The 19,969-nt window shown below is 40.2% G+C and overlaps 3 protein-coding genes across 7 annotated transcripts in view; 2 read left to right on the top strand and 1 right to left on the bottom strand.

The window, feature by feature from the left end:
- slc8b1 (solute carrier family 8 member B1) overlaps positions 1-885 on the top strand; it is a 9,085-nt gene extending 8,200 nt beyond the window's left edge. For all 3 annotated transcript variants that reach the window (XM_003451745.5, XM_019365696.2, XM_019365698.2), the window contains 3 exons: positions 74-154; positions 246-310; positions 412-885. In XM_003451745.5, coding sequence (XP_003451793.2) covers positions 74-154; positions 246-310; positions 412-603 — 338 coding nt within the window. In that variant the 3' untranslated portion in view covers positions 604-885. The remainder of the gene's footprint in view (positions 1-73; positions 155-245; positions 311-411) is intronic.
- Positions 657-13,844, bottom strand: tpcn1 (two pore segment channel 1). Of its 3 annotated transcripts, none has more exons than XM_025911982.1 (26): positions 13,202-13,844; positions 10,225-10,358; positions 8,949-9,125; positions 8,105-8,218; positions 7,348-7,478; positions 6,904-6,992; positions 6,737-6,771; positions 6,544-6,602; positions 6,250-6,349; positions 6,016-6,132; positions 5,776-5,900; positions 5,637-5,685; positions 5,476-5,539; positions 5,337-5,381; positions 5,198-5,254; positions 3,738-3,791; positions 3,524-3,596; positions 3,147-3,254; positions 2,888-3,049; positions 2,684-2,799; positions 2,497-2,543; positions 2,333-2,401; positions 2,003-2,099; positions 1,777-1,916; positions 1,613-1,693; positions 657-1,526 (listed from the first exon to the last, which is right to left on the bottom strand). In XM_025911982.1, exons 1-26 carry the CDS (start codon positions 13,290-13,292, stop codon positions 1,383-1,385), a joined length of 2,478 nt encoding a protein of 825 aa, XP_025767767.1. In that variant the 5' UTR covers positions 13,293-13,844; the 3' UTR covers positions 657-1,382. The 3 variants fall into 3 exon arrangements, with proteins under 3 accessions (XP_025767767.1, XP_019221238.1, XP_005473346.1); XM_019365693.2 differs by lacking the exon at positions 13,202-13,844 and adding an exon at positions 10,437-10,907 and having other exon boundaries at positions 2,888-2,986; XM_005473289.4 differs by lacking the exon at positions 13,202-13,844 and adding an exon at positions 10,437-10,905.
- Positions 13,845-14,020: 176 nt separating this feature from the next.
- Positions 14,021-19,592, top strand: drc10 (dynein regulatory complex subunit 10). The gene is made up of 5 exons (XM_005473291.4): positions 14,021-14,122; positions 14,706-15,353; positions 15,449-15,685; positions 15,782-15,853; positions 16,912-19,592. The coding sequence occupies exons 2-5, from the start codon at positions 14,727-14,729 to the stop codon at positions 17,203-17,205; spliced, it is 1,230 nt and encodes a 409-aa protein (XP_005473348.1). The 5' UTR covers positions 14,021-14,122; positions 14,706-14,726; the 3' UTR covers positions 17,206-19,592.
- The last annotated feature ends 377 nt before the right edge of the window (positions 19,593-19,969 follow it).

Here is a 19,969-nt window from a genome sequence, read left to right as displayed (position 1 = left end):
CAGTATTTTCCTTCAAAAACATATGGTATGTAACTTTTAGTTGTTAAAAAAAATGTTTGTCTCTTTTTTTCAGACTGCTTTTCTGACATCACCATCGCTCGGCAGGGTTACCCACGGATGGCTATATCTGCCTGCTTTGGAGGCATCATTTTCAGTATCCTTGTTTTTGTGACTCTGTGTAAAACAAAACCTATCATGCATGTATAAAAGAGGCTTTTAGTATCCTTGACTCTTACTTCCTTCAGACATGCTGTTTGGAGTGGGTTTAGGATGTCTGGTGCAAATGCTCCAAACGCATGCTGACGTGCAGGTAATCTCCTCCTCTAAGATGCAGCGTAATCTAACCCAAGCTACACAAGACTGTTTCAGACACTATTAAGATAATAAGCCTTTGTTCTTGTTCCTTCTCAGGTTGAACCAGAAGGTTTGCTGACATGGATTCTTGCAGGATCTCTGGGTTTGTCTTTGGTCCTGTCCTTTGTCATCGTTCCACTGTGCCGCTTCCACTTGGGTCGGGCCTATGGCATCTTCCTCCTCATCTTCTATGTCATCTTCCTTATCATTGCACTTCTGACAGAGTTTGGCAAGATTCGTGTTACGTAGACCTGATGCTGCGGCTGGTCTGAAAAATGACAACAACAATTATTTATGCACTATTTTTTTTACAAGAATCAGCTGTAACCTTTGTTCCACTTGCCTACTACCCACAGAGTTCCTGTGGTTGGATAATGAAATCAAGCGAGCAAAGTCTGCTCAGGGAGGACTGAAACGACTCACACTGTGCCTTTTGTAATTTGAAACACTGAATTGTCTCCATTAATTATTGATCTAAATGTTAATGACTTGTGTATGCTGCTTTGGGGTAATTAAATGATTTTGGTTTAATTTTTTGGAGTGTATGTACTTTAACTTTTTTTTTTCCTCTAACTTCTCTCAGTAGATTTTGAGTAAATGGGTAATTTTTACAGCCAGCAGTGTTATAATCCAGCAACATCAATGAACGTCACAGTTTGACAAGTTCTAACAGTTTATTCAAATAAACTCAAATACATTACAGAATAAGAAGTTATATAAAAGTAAAATATTCTAAGTCTGCTGAGACATTAGTTGAGGGAAAATGTCATAATTTGTTCAGTTGAGCTAAAAGGAGTGATAAGTGTTTATATATTTTGGTCTTTGGAAAACTTAGTGGGTGTGTTAATACTGATCAGAGGAGCCGTTAAACTAAGGCATCAGGTTTAGATGCGTCATGATTTACAATAGGGCACAAGAGGCCAACAGCAGTATATGCACACATAATGTGGGAGTCCAGGCTTCCTGGTTGCTGCAGCTTTTGCCTGCGTTGGAATGACGATGTGCATGTTTCCCTAGCAAACTTTGTATTAATTGATGCTGTGAGGTCCAGTCTGTGAGTTGAGCTGAGGCTCTGGGAAGGGAGACAAGTCAGGCATGGGGCTGTCTGGGTCCCGCTCCAGGCTTTGGTCTGGTTCAGGCAGGGCTTCCCTCGAATATTCTGCATACCACTCCTTAAGAAACCACACAGAAAAGACCAACACGTCATGATAGTCCAAGTCCTGACATGGTATTCAGGATTGCATCTTTAGTTTCTTACCTGTATCTCCTCCTCGTACATTTTCATGCTGAGGTCGCTCTTCGTCCTAGACCTGCGACCTAGGTACACTAAAGACGAGTGCTGCACAAAACAAATCAGGAGTGAAAATTAGAGGGACTTAAAAAGCAGAAGATGATGACTTCTTACTGTTTGCGTGTTCTTACCCCACTTTTGTCCATAGTCTGTAAAACTCCCTGCAGAGAGCTGAGGGAAGACGATCCTGGGCACATCTGTTTGTACAGCTCGAGAGCGGCGAGAACGTCATCACGACTCACCTCTACTTCAAACACGATCCCATTCTCATCTACAGCATGTACAAACACATTTAATTTAGATCCTGGCTGACAACTCTTAAACCTGCATACAAGCTCACACACACTCAAACCCCACCCTCTGGATTCTCTAGTGGTTCCCGGTTCTTGCGACTGTAGTTCATGCGGAACACAAATGCATCTAAAATGAACGCCACGATGATAGTCATCACCACCTGCACAGTGCACAGAAAAAACATTGTATACATGCGATATGGTTACATTCCCACACACTGATTCTTCAGCAGATTATGCAGAGAACGAATGCAGAGGACAACATTAGAGTAAGACTACACAGGCTCCTCGGGGCAGGATAGAAACATTGAAAAAGAAAAAAAGGCTTCAATTTGTCTCAGATATGCAAAACCTCTGAGTTTTGTTTTGTTCCTCTGTTCGCATTCCTACTCACCATTGTAACTATATAGAAAGTCATGAAGTACAGACGGCTCCAGTGGCTCGTCATAGACGTCACTCCTTCCTGTGGAAGAGCAAAAAGCAGTCAGACACCCGACGATCCGTGCTCAGGCTGCCAAGTGGCGACAGATTTTGAACCACATATAAACTCTATCTCACCATAGTGATGTACCAGTTGTTGACCACGGTCAGTTCAAACAGAGTCACTGGAGATAAACAAAAAATGAGTAAATGTTTTTAAAATTCTAGAAAACTGGTGCAGCTAGAATAATAAAGCACATAAACACACAACAGATGTCGATAATATAAATACAGAATTTTGACAAAAAGAAAAAGGGATTATTACCAAAGCTACTGAGGATGTTGTTGAAGTTATTGAGATAATAGTAGCCCTCTTCCAGCACTGTTTTGTTGCCTTGTGTGTTGTTGATCAGTCTGTAGGAATCGGCCACTGTGCTCGTACTGAGAGGAAGAAGAAATTAATGAAGTAATAAATCACCAATGGAAAGACCCACTTTTTCCATTTGTGTCTCATGACACCACTACTCACTTGCAGCAGTTGGGGTAAACCACATCTGCAAAGAACTCCATTCCCACAATAGCAAAGGAATAGTAGAAGATGATTAACGTCAACCCCAGACTGGCCATCCTGGGGAAGAGCTCAAACATGGTGTCTAAAACATTACGATACCTCTGCTTTATCTTAAATAACCTGCAAAAGGCAACACACACAGTTTGAATGTAAAATAAATGACTATTGCCATTATGTGCATATGTGCTGTCACGTTAAAGGAGATTGGAAATCATACCTTAGCAGCTGAAGCGGTCTGAGAATTACGATAAAGTAGAACGGCTCCTTGTCAAAGGCGAGGGCGATCAGGCCCAAGAAGGCAAACACCGTCACAGAGAAGTCAAACCTGGACGGGAGAGCACAGTGAGGATAACCAGCAAAAGCAGAGAAACAGGGTTTCATATCAGCTCAGAGGCATTTCTGTGATTTTCTTTTAAATAGAAGTAGACCTACTGAAAAACAACATGTCATATTTCATTATTAAAGATTTCTAAAATTTCCACACTCAAATGGAGTCTGTTGATTTAGACATTGTTTGTGTTTAACAGAGTGCACAGTTTGAGCAGCACAGATTTGTGTTTTCAATTCATTAAAAATAAAATCAGTGTTACTCACAGATTCCACCCAGAGCTGAAATAGGCAACTGGCCCCAAACCTGATATTTTCAATAACACCTCTACACCATAAACTGAAAGTGGGAGGACAGACACAGAGTTAGTGTAAACGACTGTAATCAATCCTTGAAACCTTTTGACATTTTTAATACTATCTGGACTTTCTATGTGGGGGGCGGGGTTTGGGTGGGGAGGGTGCCATGCAGCCTACTTACTGGTCAGAAAAACAATGTAACTCCAGGGAACCAATTTGGACCAGGAAAATCCACCTGCAAGAGGAGAGGAAGGTAAAACACCTGGAGTATTGGAACACATGCCTTAGTACTGTGCAAAAGTCTTGGGGCATTTTTTTAATATATTGCCAGGAAATTGAGCGCAGTTATTCACTGGAACACATGCAAACATACGTGTATAAGGCAAAAACTGAGTTTGTGCAATTATAAAGAGCTTGGAATTCAATATTTGGTATGACCACCTTTATTCTTCAGCACAGCCTGAACTCTCATAGACATAGGTCTTCAGGAAAACTGAAGACTACTTCAAGGACATTCAAAGCTCTTCTTTGGATGTTGGCTCCCTTTTAGTTCTGTTCTCCATCTAGATGATCCCACACTGCTTCAATAATGTTGAGGTCCAGGTTCTGGGGAAGCTAATCTACCTAGGTAGATTAAACACATTGGCAATGTGTTTGAGTTCATTCTCATGCTGACAAATTAGGCTGTTGTCAGTTAAGACGTTTTGCAGATCGTACTGCATGGTGAATCCAAATCTGGCAGTACTTTTCTGCATTCACAATCCTGTCAATTTTTAAAACAGCCCCAACACCACTGGCTGGCAAATGGAGCCCTAAACAATGAGAGAGTCTCCACCATGTTTTACAAATGGCTGTAGACGCTCACTGTTGTACTTCTTTTCTGACTTCCTCTCTATATACTGACAATGATTTGACCAAAAATTGGGTTCTTCAATCTATCAGACACATTTTCCACTGATTCAGTCCAATTCTTGTGTAATTTGGCAAACCTCAGCGTTTTCTTCCCGTTTCCCTTCCTCAAGAATGGCTTCTTGACAGCCACCCTTCCACTGAGACCTTTTCTAATGAGGCTTCAGTGAACAGTAGATGGATCAACTGAACGGCCAGATGCATCTCTCGGGGTCCTGCATCAGGTGGTCTTTGCTGTATTTCTTTCCATTTCTTAAGGACATGGCTTTCAGATGTTGTTCATTTGTGCTGTTTTTCATAGATTCAACTATAGAAATGGAAACAAGTTATCCCTTTCTACATCACGTTGCTAGTAATAATATGCCTAAAGATACAATAAAAATAATTATTATTTTTTTGCTTAGTTGTCTTTTATGTGTACACACAACACTGGTTCACCCCTTGAGTTGGGGGCCTTTTTTATCATTGAATGAGTCATAGGTCAGAGTTAAGTGGTTTAGCAAACAACAAAAACATTCCACTGAAAACGGTCAGGGAGGAGGACTGGCCTAAGTAAAAAAAGCAGCCAATGTCGAAAGAAAAACTTTTAAAGACCTCCAGAAAGCCTGGAGAACTATTGCTCAAAACCAATTTAAAATGACAAGAAAGTTTGGCTCCTCAAAGGCAAAATATCAAGATATGAGGGGCTCGTGATTTTTGCACAGTACTGCAGATTACGGTTAAAGATCTTACTATTCAGCTGGTACGTCTCCACAAGGATCCAAACACCGTTGATGGCCACCACCACATCTACAGTCACAAAAAAACTTTGATAAGACACTTGATCAGTATCTCTGATAGCAGCTGGGACAAGGTCAATGATTACACTTACACATAGCATACTGAAAGGCCTTTGACTTCACAAGCAAATGGATACCTAATAAAGTAGAAAGGAAAGTATCCACAATAAGGGATCAAGAGTCAATCTTATTTTGCCTGACAACAGAAGAAAAGAGAAAAAGAGAACTTTCCTTTGAAAATGAGGAAGGCTGTGTGTGGAAGATCATCAAACCAGTGTTCTCCACTGCGGCGTGCCTAAACAACACACAGATTGACAGTAAATGTATATTTGAATCAACCAGAGGAGCACAAAAATAGAGCGGCTACACAGCAGAAATGTCAGGCTAATTACCTTCCATTTAAGGCCAGTGACCTCATAGAACTTATAAAAGTCCTGCAGGCTGCAACAGAACACACCACCATTAAATTAGTGACAAAACAAATCAATGTAAAAGGATTTTCATTCTGAGAAGTGGAAGGGAGACAGTTACCTGAGCATGGGAGCCCCTGATGTGTTAAGAGCTTTGTAGGTGAGGAAGCGGTCTCTTGCAGACATGCGTGGTCTGTAAAAACGCATCAGACCATCGAACTGCTTCAGCGACACACCCATCGGTCTCTGTGTAACACAGAGAAACGTAAGAAAACACCTGACAGTGTTAAAGAAAAAGGAAAGACATGTTACAAATAAAACGAAACGAAACAAAACAAAACAAAACAAAAAACAGGCATACCTGACGGCTAACTAACAGCTGAAAGGCGTGGTCGATAGCTGAGCGTTTGTGAAGCAAGAGAGATTTAAACTTCATTTTCTCAACATCATTAAATGTATCAAACACGACCGCCAGGAGCTGGAGAGGGGGTCACAGACAGCGACGATGAGTAACTGGGAAAACTTCAAGCCATGTGCATTTTCAATAGGACTCAAAGACATCTCAGAAATTGTGAAAAAAACAAGCTTCTTCTACCAGGTTCATGATAAAGTAGAGCTCGATAGAGAGGTATACAATGAAGAAAACACAGGACCAGCTGTTCTTGGAGTATGCTGGCATCATCACATCAGGGAAACTACAAAAGTGAAAGAGAGATGTCATCAGATGCAGACCGAGTCATAAGATGCAAAAAATAAAAAAAATGTGGAAGCAAATTAAGCAAAAGTGGCAAAAGGATTTATGAGAAGCTCTAAACGTGGTGAGTACTGCTTACATGCCACATGTGTAAAGATAACCAAGCGGCAGTAGTACGTGTATTGCCGTGCTTACTTTGCTGTGGTCAGCAGCACAAACAGGCTGACAAGGCTGTTCTCCAGAGTGTTGAAGTACTGTGGTGAGAGGATAGGGTTCAAGACAGGAAATATGACCAGACAAAACTGGCACAAAGAGAAGAACCACCCAAATCCCTGAAATGACATAACTCAAACAAACTCTTGTAAGTGAGATGGAGGACTCAACATACCGGATCAGAGGTGTTCGTGGAGAAGAGACAGAAGCCTGGAGGACACAAAGAGCTAATCAAATACAAACATTAACTAAAACAGCTTTCTTCATAAGGCGCTTCCTCTGTTTGATTTAACAAATACAGGACAGAAAATAATCAAAGTGTTTCTTTATATGCATTCTTACCAAGAATAGCAAATATAACCATGAAGAAAAGCAGCAGCAGGAGGATGTCAATAAAAGGCGGGAGTGACTGGAAGATCTGACGCAAGTTTCTGATTGGATGAAAGAAACCTCGTCAGTGACAACTGCCTTGTGGGTGGCCACAATAGAAAACAAAAGAACTTCTTAGAAACATTTGTTAGCAAGATAGATGGAGCTGAAATCTCACTGAGTTTGTTTAATTTTGTCTGGCTTTGCAAACCTACAGAGTTGAGTCACTGTTTTCTTTCACATGACAAGACTTTTGCTTGGAGCCTGGGCGGGGATGACTAGTCTCTCTGTTCCCGCTAGTATTTTCCAGTATGCAAGTCAAATTTGTGCTCAATCGAAAATGTAATTTCTACTTTGTGGCAATGACTTGGGCCACACTGAATCTGTGTGTGTGTGAGTGTGTAGGTCATTACTTACCTGCGCACAGCACCACAATATCTACAGTCTACCAGAAATATTGGTCTGAGCGCTCTGGTCACTCGCATGTGAGAAGTTTGTCGGATCAGAACCACTATGGCCTCCACAAACTGTACTAGTAACACACACGTCTGTGCAAAGAGAGAAGACAACATGAGTACAGTGTACGGTAATGAAAGCTGAATCCCCAACTATAACATCAGATCTGCAGACAGCAAAGTTTAATCACCTTTCTTCAGTCTAATCCCTAATTTAGACGTCTGCTGGGAATCTTTGTATCACCTACATAAGTGGTCGACGTCATTGCTCACATTTATGCTTGTGTGTGTGTGGTGGGTTACGTTTTAATTACAGTGTGGTCGTGTCCCGATGTTTTATCCGCGATGCCAACTGATACAAAAAAAATTAAGTGCTGCAAATTGTTTTCCCTCTTGGGTCCCCACTTTTTTTTGTGCTCGTTTTTTTGTGTGTGTGTGTCTTTTCCCCAGAAGCGAACATATTTGTCCCTCTGTTTTGCCATTTATTTGTACATTCCCTCATTTAAAGTCATCTGAGATTGTTAGTAGATACAACTATGGTATGAATTTGAAAAACCTATCTGACTTTCTTCTTGAGTTATGGCATTCACAAGATTTTTTAGAAAACGTGACATCTGATCGTAACTGAGATCCACACAATATGACAGCAACCCGACTGCCACACACACACTCACAATAATGTCCTGCAATTATTAAATTAATTAACATGTAACAGTTACCTTAACCATGGTCCTCTTGTGCCGTATGAAGGTGTGGAAGCCTAACCAGCGGAGTTTCATGCATAGCTCAAATGCCACCATAACCAAAGCCAGCAGCTCCAGTGTGGCATGGACCTGAATGACATCAAATACACAAGTTATAAAGGAAACTAGCCACTCATTAGCCATTTTGTTAGGTACACCTATTAAACTGCACATCAACACAAGTCTTTAATGAGCCAATCACATGACACATCACATGGTGTTTAGGCGTGTCAAGGCAACCTGCTGGTAGAATTCGTGTAAACAACATGAAAGCATGGATCCCTCCTGTCTTGATTTATGATTAATGATGCTAGTGCTGTAACGATGTGGAGATATTTTCTTGGCACATTTTGGGCCCCTTAGTACCAACTGAGCATCCTTAAAACACCACAGTCTACCTGAGTAATGTTGCTAATCATGTGGATGGCTTTACGACCACATTTTGCCCATCTTCTGATGGCTGCTTCTAGCAGGACAACACACCATGTCACAAAACTAATCTCAAACTGAGACAGAGAGTTCACTGTCCTCAAATGGCCTCCACAGTCACCAGATTTCAATCAGAGCCCCTTTGGGATGAACTGGAGATTCTCATCACGGATGTGCAGCCAACAAATCTGCAGCAACTGTGTGATGCTATCATGTCTATGAGCAATATTTCCTGCACCTTGATGAATGTGCAGAATTTGTCCAGTTCTGAAGAGGAAAAGGGGTCCAACCCAGTGTTACCAAGATGTAAATTATAAAGTGGCCTGGGACTGTAAGTTACAGTTGTGTTTTTAGTTTCTATGAGTATGTTAGCGAGTAGAGATTCACTCACATAGACATCCAGGCGCAGTGAGGGTACAGCGGGGGCCTCACACAGTGAGAGCATCAGCAGCAGCAGGCCTGTAAGCAGCTCCATCATGTAGAACAGGTGGTTGTGCGCAAACAGGTACGCTGCAAGCGCCTTTGGGTTTCGAGGGTGAGTGAAGAACTTATCATTGTTCTCTCCTTCCTACACAGAAAATGTAAAAGTTACACATTTGTGCATACAAGTTGGCAAAAGTGATGTATGGATGTGAACGTTTCTAATTTTTTAAACAGCTTTAATTCCCCGAACAGAGTGTTTTTTAAATTCAAACTTTTTCCTTCCAAACGACACATAACAGAAAATATTTTTCTGGACTTAATTTAAACTGAGCATAACTCAACATTCAGACCAACAACGTAAAAAGAACTTCTCAAAGGCATAAAAAAGCGAATACAAGTATGCATACCTAGCAAATGCACAGGTATGCTTACTGTTATTTTTAATTTGCAGCTCTTCAAATGATTTAAAACAGCCCAACCAAATCTAGGAGCCAATTTTAGGGATTAAAACATTCAGACATTGATAAGAGACACACAGATAAATATTGGTTGACAGCAGCTTTGTTGTCTGATTTATGAGTGTTTATGAGTTTGTTCTTTGTGATTAATTTTGCATTGGCTGCATATTCAAACATGTTGTGAGAAAGAGAAAGACTTTAAAACAGTAATTTATTTATAATGAAGATTGCTTCTTTCCCTAAAAAGAAAAAAACAAACAGACCATTCCTGGCCAACTTGGCATTTTACTCATCTGTATCATGTCAGTTCAAAGGTTTTACAAATCAGTAATCTACGTTCTGTTGAATGTGTCGATACCATTATAAAAGTTGGATTTTTGCATAAACGCTGTGTATAAATCAACAAATCTGCAATTGGCCAATAATCAACCAATAAAATCAGTCGGGCACAATTTTTTTACACCAATTGTGGCTTTTTAAAATACAGTTACAAAACCTTATGAGGTTATGTTTTTGTATCAGCAACAAGATGAAAATCCCATTATTGGCAAAAGGTTCCTTTAATGTACATCAACACTGCCTTTGTGTTTTATTTTGCACAGTTTTGCATGTTTATAGATTTATAACATCCTGCAGCTTCTCAGGGTGTAAATATAGCTCACAGGGAGAGGACAAGGTTTAACCATCTAGAAGTAATACAGTGTAGAAGGTATAATAAAACTATAATGTGATCATGTGAATGTGTGCATACACTACTAAATGCAGCAATGCTCTGGTTGTAAATACCTGCAGGTAGATGGCTGCCTCTTGGTAGTTCATCTCCCAGCTTTGTCGCAAGGACACATTTTGGGATCTGTAGTTTTGTGGGCCAGGCGTTGAGATCACAGCGTTGTTAACTATGTCATAACTGCCTCCTCCATCTGGAAGACAAGACTTAATTGTGAGTGTTCTCATACACCCCTTATTTATGTGAGTCACACAAAGGGGTATACGCCTACCAATGCATTCTAGTTCTAACTGTAAGGCAAAGGATGAAGTCACTACAGGGCTCTCGATATGCGACTGATCTTCACGGAAACCAGCTGCCTGTGTGTGCGAACTCTCCATTTGTCAGTCTGGATTCATCAGCTGTGTGACGGTATTAACATCCCTCACTTCCAAGGACCAAGTGCACATATGTGTCACAGTCACAATATGCTGGTCTCGTTCCAGCATCAATACACATCTGGAGATACAGATGGCCAGACATTCCACACAGACCTGATGCAAACAACAGAAACCAAGTCACAAGTGGATCCGGATGAAATCCTTACAGATCCGGAAATATCCCGGAGATCAAAAGGACTCTGGAGACCGGACCCCTTTTAAAATAATCACAGATGCTCTTGAGGTTCCGCACTTGTAGTTCTTTGAGAATCAGTTGCTTGTTTTGGAACAAAAGTCACACAGAAGAGTGATATTACATTTTTTTGCCAGATGGAAAAATTACCTCCTCCTGCCTCTGTGGCACAATGTGAACCTTGATCCCAGTGCTGCCAGTCAGTAATAAAGTGTGCTTTCAATCATATCACATTTGCTATTAAGCCTCATACCACAAACAGGATGCAGGCATGAGACAGAAAAACCACAGCAGGAACTGATTTTGCAATACCAGACGACAGCGAGTGACTAACTTCGGAAGACACGAAACTCCTATATTAGGACTTAAAACAAATAAACGTAATATCGTATAAATTGAGTCAAGTGACCAAGATAAAATCCAGACAAAGTCAGTATTCAAACTCAAGCCTGGTCCCAGGTTCTTCCTCAAACAAAGCTGTCCCTCCATGCGGCTTTCTGCAGCTGCATACTTTACTCTGGCGCAAGTCTGTTGGGGTACTCTTCCCACACACTGTACATCACATATTTTCTCTTCGGGCACGACTCCTTAGAATCCAACGTGCTGCAGGTCACAGATGTTTTCTATCCACCATGACAGCAGCAGACTGAGCTGAAACGAGAAGCTCAAGTTCCAATCCAGTGGCAGCCTACCCGTTACTCTGACAGAAGTACACCCATCGTCTGCTGTGTGCCACTCCGACCACTCATTTGTTTGAGAACAATAATACGTTTGAAGCTCCCAGTCAATAACACAGTGACGTCAGGCTCACATAAACAGATCCAGCAGTCATGTCTACTTGTCCCAGAAAAATAAAGGGTCCGGAACATGGGCAATAAAAACTAAATTCCTCACTTCTATCCAAGCATGTGATTTGTCACTCAAGTGATAAGAGGCAGCTTTATTTCATAGAGTCCAGGTTCATACTCCCTCTATTTCCAGAAGGCTTTGGCAGCAAGCAGGCAACAACAGCACGATTTGTCCCACTTGTACACCACTCCCATATATGACAGAAAAAACACTCTCCTCTTCCTGTTCATGCCAGAGCTAGAGAAAATGATACTCTCACACTCACTCACACACACACACACACACACACACACACGCTACCCATATGCACCGGGGAGGGGCTGAGGGGCACACAGTTCTAAGCTGAGCCAGCAGTTTTTCAGATGGGTCATTTTGTAGCTTATATGTGAGGAAAACAAAGGCAGCAGGATTACTATGTCAAGCAGATGCACAGATACTCATACATGCTCCACCCACACGTGATCCCAGAGCCTGGTGGACAATCTGTTTTCTCCATTCAAACAGCAGAGCCTGGATGTGCAACATATATGCAGCTGACCGCTTCTGACTGCACCAGTGCATTATGGTAAGTTAAAAAACAACATTAACTCCATCTATATACAGCTATAATAAAATAAACAGTTTATGCAAACGCTCCTCTCTGAATACTGTAGTGTACAGTAAAAACAACCATCAGAGTTCAATACTCAGCTGACACTTTATCTGGAGTACCTTTAGAAAAATATTGATTGAACTGTTTTTGTTTAAATACCTGGTGTCAACCATCCAAAGTGACAAACAGCGGCGCAAGAGAGATGAAGAAGAGAGTGCAGACAGGGTGGAGTGGTTGGAGACAAGTGCCAGGGGTGGTTTGTGACAAAGGACAGCAAAATTGAAGGTTTACAAAATGATAGTGAGACCTGCTGCAATGTACAGTTTGGAAATGGTGGCTCTGACAAAAAAAAAAAATGAAGGCAGAGCTGGAGGTGGCACAGTTTTGGTTAGGAGTCACCAGAATGGACAGGATTAGAGATGAGTATATCAGAGGGACAGATCAGGCAGTGGGCTTAGGAGACAAACTTCAAGGGGCAAGGTACAGTGGAGAGATAGTGGATGTATTTAACAAAGGATGCTGTACATAGAGCTGCCAGGCAGGTGAAAAGGAGGAAGAGCACAGAGAAGATTCAAGGGTGTAGCCAAAAAGAGAGGGTTGGCAGGACAAAGGAGGATGTAGGAATAGGGTGAGATGGAGGGAGATAATCTGCTGTGGTGACCTCTGAATTGAGCAGCCAAAAGAAGAAGAAGCAGACTGAACCTAATAGTGTATTTAAAATGTTGGGGGTGAACGAACCCCCAACACCACAGCCTTCTTAAAGGTGGGGATTATTACACAGGTGTTACACAGGAGTCCATTCGTTTTGGCCGGGTGTGTTTTCTCAAAGGGATCTGTATATTACCTTTATGTCTACTGCGACAGCATTGCAGTAGAGACACCAAACCACTTCCCACGATCATGTTCCTTTCCTTGGTGTATATGTACGTTGTTTGCATTGCTTGACTACAGAGGTATGTGACGATATCACTGTACAGACTTACTTTCGTCTCCTCTTTCAGGCTCCTCGCTGAGCAGACCACTATTTGCTTCGTCCCAGGTTAAGATGAGAGGCACATCGTCGTCAGTCTCCATGCTAGCTAGCAGATAAACAGACTGCAACCTACTTTGAATTCCACCTTTTTGTCAGACTTAATATAAGCTACCTAACAGCTAAATAAGTGTAAGGTTTTCTCCGGAAACAGCAGTACAACTGCACATCTTGTTGAGGACGGACGACAGGGTCAGATTTTAGCTGACAAACCGAACAGTTTCTATCCTGTGCTAAATGCAAGTTCAAATATCGATAGTAGAATAGTCAAAATCAGGCTCTAACGCCTTTTACAGTATGCTAAACAGACATGGGGTTGGGGAGCTTACAGATTTGGTGTTTTCCTTGTCACAAATATCTATCTCCGATTTAACTGGCTCGCTGTCACGCAGGCTAACAAGCTGTCCGTCTGGGTCCATCGCGGCAGCACCATCTCCGCACAGCTACACAACTAATTTGATTACACATAGATAGATAACCACTCACAGCTAATTGACGTCTAGCTTTATCTTTTTGAAAGCAACATTATGTACAAGAACGACGCCGCAAAAACTCTAGCGATACCTACAACTTATAAACAACTGGATAAACAAACTTTTACGACACTGGCAGCAGTTAACGGCAGGCTAAGTAAGTGACCATGGATATTTCCAAAGTAAAAGTCGGCAATTTTAACACATTATAGTATATTAATTTAAAGCTAATACGTGTATGAATTTGTTTGAAATATGGTAAAGTATTCATATATGTGTATATATTTTGTCAACATAAGCAATCTGTAATATGATCCAATGCTGAAGCGGTAAAGGCTATTTGGTATCCTAGCAACAAGAAAACAAATAAAACCCATACACTTACTGAGGGACGTCTACAGGTATGTAGCTTAGCTAACTTTGTATATTACACAACTAAAGTAAAAGCTGCTTATGTGCCACAAGCAAACAAAAACCGAGAACAAGCTTTTCATTTTTTAGATACATAACTGGCTTGCTAATAAGAAAATTAATCTACCAGGTATAAAATAAAACCAATACAGTACTTCACAAAGAGCCCGTGACTTTAGACAAAAACTGAGATAGAAAAGTAACTTGTCTTATGTGTAAAATACATTGTCAGACAGGTTCTGTTTAAGCGATTTCTTGATTCAGCAGGTCTGACAGTAATCCGACTAGTTAGTGAAATTAAACTGAGCTTTCCAAAAATGTGGTTAATCATATGATTAAATACTTTTTGTCCCTTAATAAATTAAGTCATCATTTAACAATTGCATTTTTTATTTACTCTGGTTGTCTTTGTTTAATATTAAAATTAGTTTTATGATTTAAAACAAGTAAGTGTGACATATAGAGTAAAGTGAAATATACGAACTCGTGCTAAAAAAAATTTTCATAGAACACACTGCCTTTATCAAAAGCTAAGCCACTGTAGACAAAACCAGACTTTTTATTTTTTCCCAGTCGAAGCCACTGAGTGTCGACATGTCTGCAGATTGGGTGACATTGCTGCCAAACAGCCAGTCAGAAGATGGTTGCTTGGTACAGAGCAAGCACCTCTCTAGTGAGGCTCAAAATATTTTAAGCATACTTGAAAACTGCATCAGTAAAATTGAGACTGCAGCAGCTCTGCACGCTCTCCTCCACCTTAACAGTAAGTCTGAGATTGTTGACAAGGACTTGAGCAAGGCACTTGAAAAGCATTGGATTTTAGTGGAAAGACTGGAGAAACTAGAAAGTCTCAAGCAGGAGTCTGTTGGAGAACAAATAAGAGATGCCAGGAAGGGAGGAGAGAAGGAAAGAGCTCAGCTTGGGAATGATCTCAAGAACTCTGTCAGGGATATTCTCCGTTGTTGCCGAGCCCATTCAGATGGCATTATTGGCTTGAGGGCAGAACTAGATATAAAAATAGAGGAAAATGAATACAAATTAATAGAAGGATTAAAGGTGCTTCATAGCCACATGGTAGAAAAGTTTCTGATCAGCCCAGATGAGGAGCTACAGCTCATCACAAACCAGAAAGAGTTTTCATCCTCTGCAAAAGATCTGGAGAAAAACATTTCACTGGAGGAAGAAGAAGTAGCTAAAGCTATACAGCAAGTAGATGCTGAGGTAAGGTATCAAGGCTTTTTCATTGGCAGTTAGAGAAGCAGAATCTTCCTTTCTTCCATCTTCTCACCTCCTATCCATTGCTTTTGATATCACAGATTTCCCAGAAAGAGAACACAATCAAACAATTGGAAAGTTTGCTGCAGGCATGCAGCACTCAAGAAGGCGATGTGTCAGACGATAACATGTCACCTGTTGAAGACAAACAGGTCCAGGCACACATTCAGGTGTCAAAGCTGAAGCAGGACCGTTTACAGCAGGAAATTGATCAACTGAAAATTCAGCTCAAAAATTTGATGCTTGAAAACAGACAGGCCGAGAGATTACTCCAAGAGGTACGTTTAGTGTAACAATAAGGTTTCATGTTTTATTTGTGGTAATGTATTTGGTTTTCATTAAAAATCATGTTCACTGTTATTTTTTTTTGGCAGAAAAATGAAAAGATGCAAGGGAAAATTGACTCCTTAGTCCAAAAGTTTGACAGCGAAATAGGAGAAATCCAGGTACAAACTTCCACTGCAAAGTACCAAAAATACTCTGTAAAATATTAACATGGGGTCTATTTACAAACTTGTTTTTTAAAGGCTATCTGTAGCAGCAGCTGGAGTTTGATCAGTCGAGTCCTGTGATCAAAATTATTATTCGCTTGAGAGTACTTTAATTACTATATTCAGAATATGTCCCTAAAATATTGTGTTAAGGTTATCACGGTTGCACAGTATGTGACACCTCATAATAAACTGGGTAAACTGTATGCCACCGTATCCTAGCTAATCCTCCCATACAAAGTTGTGACATTTACTGTATTTACAGTACAGTACCAGCTCAATATTCACACATGACAGTCCTGTGCACTTTATGACAAGTTTTGTCACCTAAGGTTATATCAATAAAGATGTAGTTTGATGACCATTAGTTCCTATAGAGAACAATTCCAGTCAGTTTGTTCAGGAAGCGGACCAGAAACCACTCAGTTCAGAAAAGAAAAACAGTGGTTACCCCTAGTAAGCATCCAATGGGAAAAGTGTTTACACATTTAATTTTCACTTTCACATTTTCACTTTTCACTTTAATTTTCATTTTACACATAAAACTTATATTTATTCCATGAGCTCATTGTAATTAGTAAATCAGCTGGTTCTTATATAGAACTTTTCTACTCGAGCACTCAAAACAACTTAGGTTCATTATCTTGCCCAAGAATACTTTGGCAGGCTGAAACAGCCAGGGATTGAAGTACCAACCTTCTTATTAGCAGATGATCTGCTCTATCCCAGCATAGAAATAAAAAAATAACATCCACGTGTCTATGCTTTAAAATCCAGAACTGTTGTATTTACTCTTGTATAACATCTGGAAATAAAGGTTGTCCTAGGTTTTCTTTTAGGTCATTGTTACCTTTTTATGTCTTTAGTAAATTAAGGATGCTCAGTGTCAGTAAAAGCATTTCTTATATTTTCACCAAATTTTCTGTTTTTTCTTCACAACCATATCCACTGCCATCTCCCTCTTCTCCATTTTTGGCACAACACACCCCCACTGCCACCATCACCTGTGTCAGGCCAAACTGGAGGTGAATGAAAATGCTTATGAAATGGAGGACAATGAGCGGAAGAAGTTTGAGAAACCCTTTTCTACCCTGGAGATGGAGTACAATCAGATCCAGGAGAGGAGGCGGCTGGCTGAAGAAAAGAGACAGGAGGAGATCAGAGAGCTGGAGTTGAAGACCAAAGCTGCCATTGTGGTCCAGGCCTGGTGGAGAGGCTACAGCGTTCGCAAGGCCTTAAAGAATAAGGCCAAAAGCAAAAAGGCTAAAAGGGGCAAAGGAAAGGGCAAAGGCAAGAAGACCAAATAAACCATGCCTTATTGCATCAGTGTTTCTTTGCCAGCACACACTCCTCTTGTAGAGTGTGAATGTTGTTTTGTTTTTAAATGAAGTATTTATGTTTCCAACAAGTATTTCCTGTTTGGTGTGTTGAGTAGTTTCCGTGGCTGTGTTACTTTTAAAAACAAAAGTTAATATTTACATTCTATTGATGTTGTCAACATCATTAGTCATTAGACTGAAAGAAAAACACCAGATAGAGTAGCATTTTTATTTGTCAATGTCAACAAAAATCAAGAGTTTGGAGTTTGGATGTGAGTTCAGCTCTGCATGGGTGTGTTTGATTGACTTCTGTGAACACATCTGTAGTTCTTTTGCAGCAAATGTCCACCACATGTACACTCCACTTTTCACTGGAAACAGGTGAAATCAGCCAAATCAGTTCAAAAGGGGATCAATCCACTCAGTATAAGAGCTGCTGTTGACTCTAAAGGCCATAGGAGGGCAGTGCAGACCCCTGTGTGCTGAATAATGTACAGTACATTGTTGTTATTTGGTAGTCATAGACAGAAAGCAGGGAGTGAACCCCTGGTATTGCATATTTATTGTTCAACCCATCAATCTAGCCATTCTCTTCCTAATTATCCTTATCCTGAGCAAACCCTGGACGGGCTGCCAATCTAACACAGGGCTAAGACAGAGAGATAGGCATCCATTCACACTCACATTCAAACCTATGAGAGAACCCACGCAAACATGGGGAGAACATGCAAACTCCACACAGAAATGCCCCAGCTTCACTCACTGTGAGGTAACAGTGCTTAAAATCTAAAAAGCTGTTACACTTCCCACTAGATTCACATCAGAATTATTAGTCAAGCTCTGATCATTAGAACAAGGTGTTAATGTTCTGTTGGTTACTCACTGAAGTCAGTAAGTGTATTAAGGTACACTGTGAGGTTATTAGAGTAGTCACCAATATTTAGGTTTCACAGTGCAAGATAAGTCACAAGGATCTTAATACAAGTTCGCTGCCTTTAACTCTAAAGTTCAGTGAACTCAGGGCTAACTTTAAATGAGTTATTCAATGATAATTATCTGGATTTATAGGTAAAGAAAGGACATTTACTTAAAGGGGTTTTGTTTGTTTGTTTCTTTTACATTCAGCTGTGTCCAGGATTTCTTCTTTTTATATGAAGTGTGACATGTTTTTTGTCTGTATCCTTTTCAAGATAGTTTCATGTTTCTCTGTCATTCATAGCTACACCTCCCTCTCATTTCACAGTATCTTCACATCTTACACCTCATTTCACAGACGTTTAAGGTCACCATCCTGATCTGTCTCAATCCAAGTATTTTCTCTGCTGTATGTTGAATGTAGTTCTACTTTTTCTTGTTCATATTTTTGTTATACAGGTGATCTGATTCAAGAAGCAGACTAGACATATGGTGTATCCAGTGGTCACTGATTAAAGTTTGACCCAGGATTTTACCTGGTTAGTTCAGAGTGAGTTTTCTCCAGCTGTGGATCCAGGACAGCTGATTGTTTTTAGAGTCCTCCAGTACCTCCAGACTCAGCTTTGGTTTACTCTGAATATCTTACACCTGTGCGTTGTTTCTCTGATAGAGCATCTGTATGTCTTCATACTATAACACACATTAGGGTGTATCCCCAAAAACAAATGTCGCCATCTGCTCAAATCGCATTAAAAGGTTTTTTTGCTTTTGTCAGAGGCAACTCATCTAAAACAAAAGCCACCCCTGTTAGTGTGATAAGTGTAACTTTTTTGATTAAAAAGAAACTAGGAAGAAGCAGTAAGATAACCTATTTTAGACAACAGTATGTATATTAAAGTAGTGTTTATACTGTTTAGGTCATCTTTGAGAGATGAGTCAAGATTTAGAGCAGCCAGCCATAACAACCGAACAATGTTCAGGAGTTTTGGAGCCTTTTTAAAAGTGTAAACGTTTGGGAGCTTTGGAAATGACATGTTTTGAAAACAACAGATTAGTAATTAGAAAAATATTTTTATGACAGACACTTAGCTTGGTTGTTAGGAAACATCTTTGACTTCCACACAATCACAGCATGTGAAATATTTAGAATTGAGTTTCATAGTAACATGTAGTTAGTTACAGAAACCTTTGTGTTAAATTATGCACCAAGTTGAGTTACTTAGTCAAAAGGAATGAACGAATTAAGCTAATAATTATCCAAGTGTCTTGCAAAAATATCCCATGTATTCTTCTTCTTCTTCTTCTTCTTCTTCTTCTTCTTCTTATTATTATTATTATTATTATTATTACATGAGGCCTATCTCCTGCTGTATCACATCCCAAAGGTGCTCTATTGGATTGAGATCTGATGACTGTGGAGGTTATTTGCATACAGTAAATTCATTTTCATGTTCAAGAAACCAGTTTAAGATTTTTTTTTAACTTATAAAGATTTAAAAAGATGCCCAGCTGCTACTAAGGGGAATAAAGTTTTCCCCCAAACCATTACACAACCTACGCACCCTGATCTGTTGATATAAGGAAGATGGATTCATCTTTTCTTTTTGTGTTTATGCCAAATTCTGATGAGTCTCACCAGACAAGTCTGTGTTTTTCCAGTCTTCTATATATTGTCCAATTTTTGTGAGACTGTGTGCATTATAGCCCCCGTTTCCAGTTCTTACTGACTAGAATGGCACCCAGTGTAGTCTTATCTCAAGTCTCTCAAGCCTGGTTACATTCACTGTGCTAAGATGATTTTCTGCATACCTTGGTTGTTACCAGTACTTATAGGAGT

Source organism: Oreochromis niloticus, linkage group LG12 (genome assembly GCF_001858045.2).
Source record: "Oreochromis niloticus isolate F11D_XX linkage group LG12, O_niloticus_UMD_NMBU, whole genome shotgun sequence".
Lineage (NCBI taxonomy): Eukaryota > Metazoa > Chordata > Actinopteri > Cichliformes > Cichlidae > Oreochromis > Oreochromis niloticus.
Note: the sequence above shows the minus strand (reverse complement) of the source record. Positions and strands in the feature narration are given on the sequence as shown.

Excerpts from the sequence above, each read along its gene's own strand:
- tpcn1 (XM_005473289.4), bottom strand. The coding sequence starts at position 10,545 with ATGGAGAGTTCGCACACACAGGCAGCTGGTTTCCGTGAAGATCAGTCG. Across the intron at positions 5,540-5,636 it reads TCACTGGCCTTAAATGGAAG|GCACGCCGCAGTGGAGAACA; the intron begins GTAATTAGCCTG and ends TGTGTTGTTTAG. Across the intron at positions 1,917-2,002 it reads ACCACTAGAGAATCCAGAGG|ATGAGAATGGGATCGTGTTT; the intron begins GTGGGGTTTGAG and ends TACATGCTGTAG.
- drc10 (XM_005473291.4), top strand. The coding sequence starts at position 14,727 with ATGTCTGCAGATTGGGTGACATTGCTGCCAAACAGCCAGTCAGAAGAT. Across the intron at positions 15,354-15,448 it reads TACAGCAAGTAGATGCTGAG|ATTTCCCAGAAAGAGAACAC; the intron begins GTAAGGTATCAA and ends TTGATATCACAG. Across the intron at positions 15,854-16,911 it reads GCGAAATAGGAGAAATCCAG|GCCAAACTGGAGGTGAATGA; the intron begins GTACAAACTTCC and ends CACCTGTGTCAG.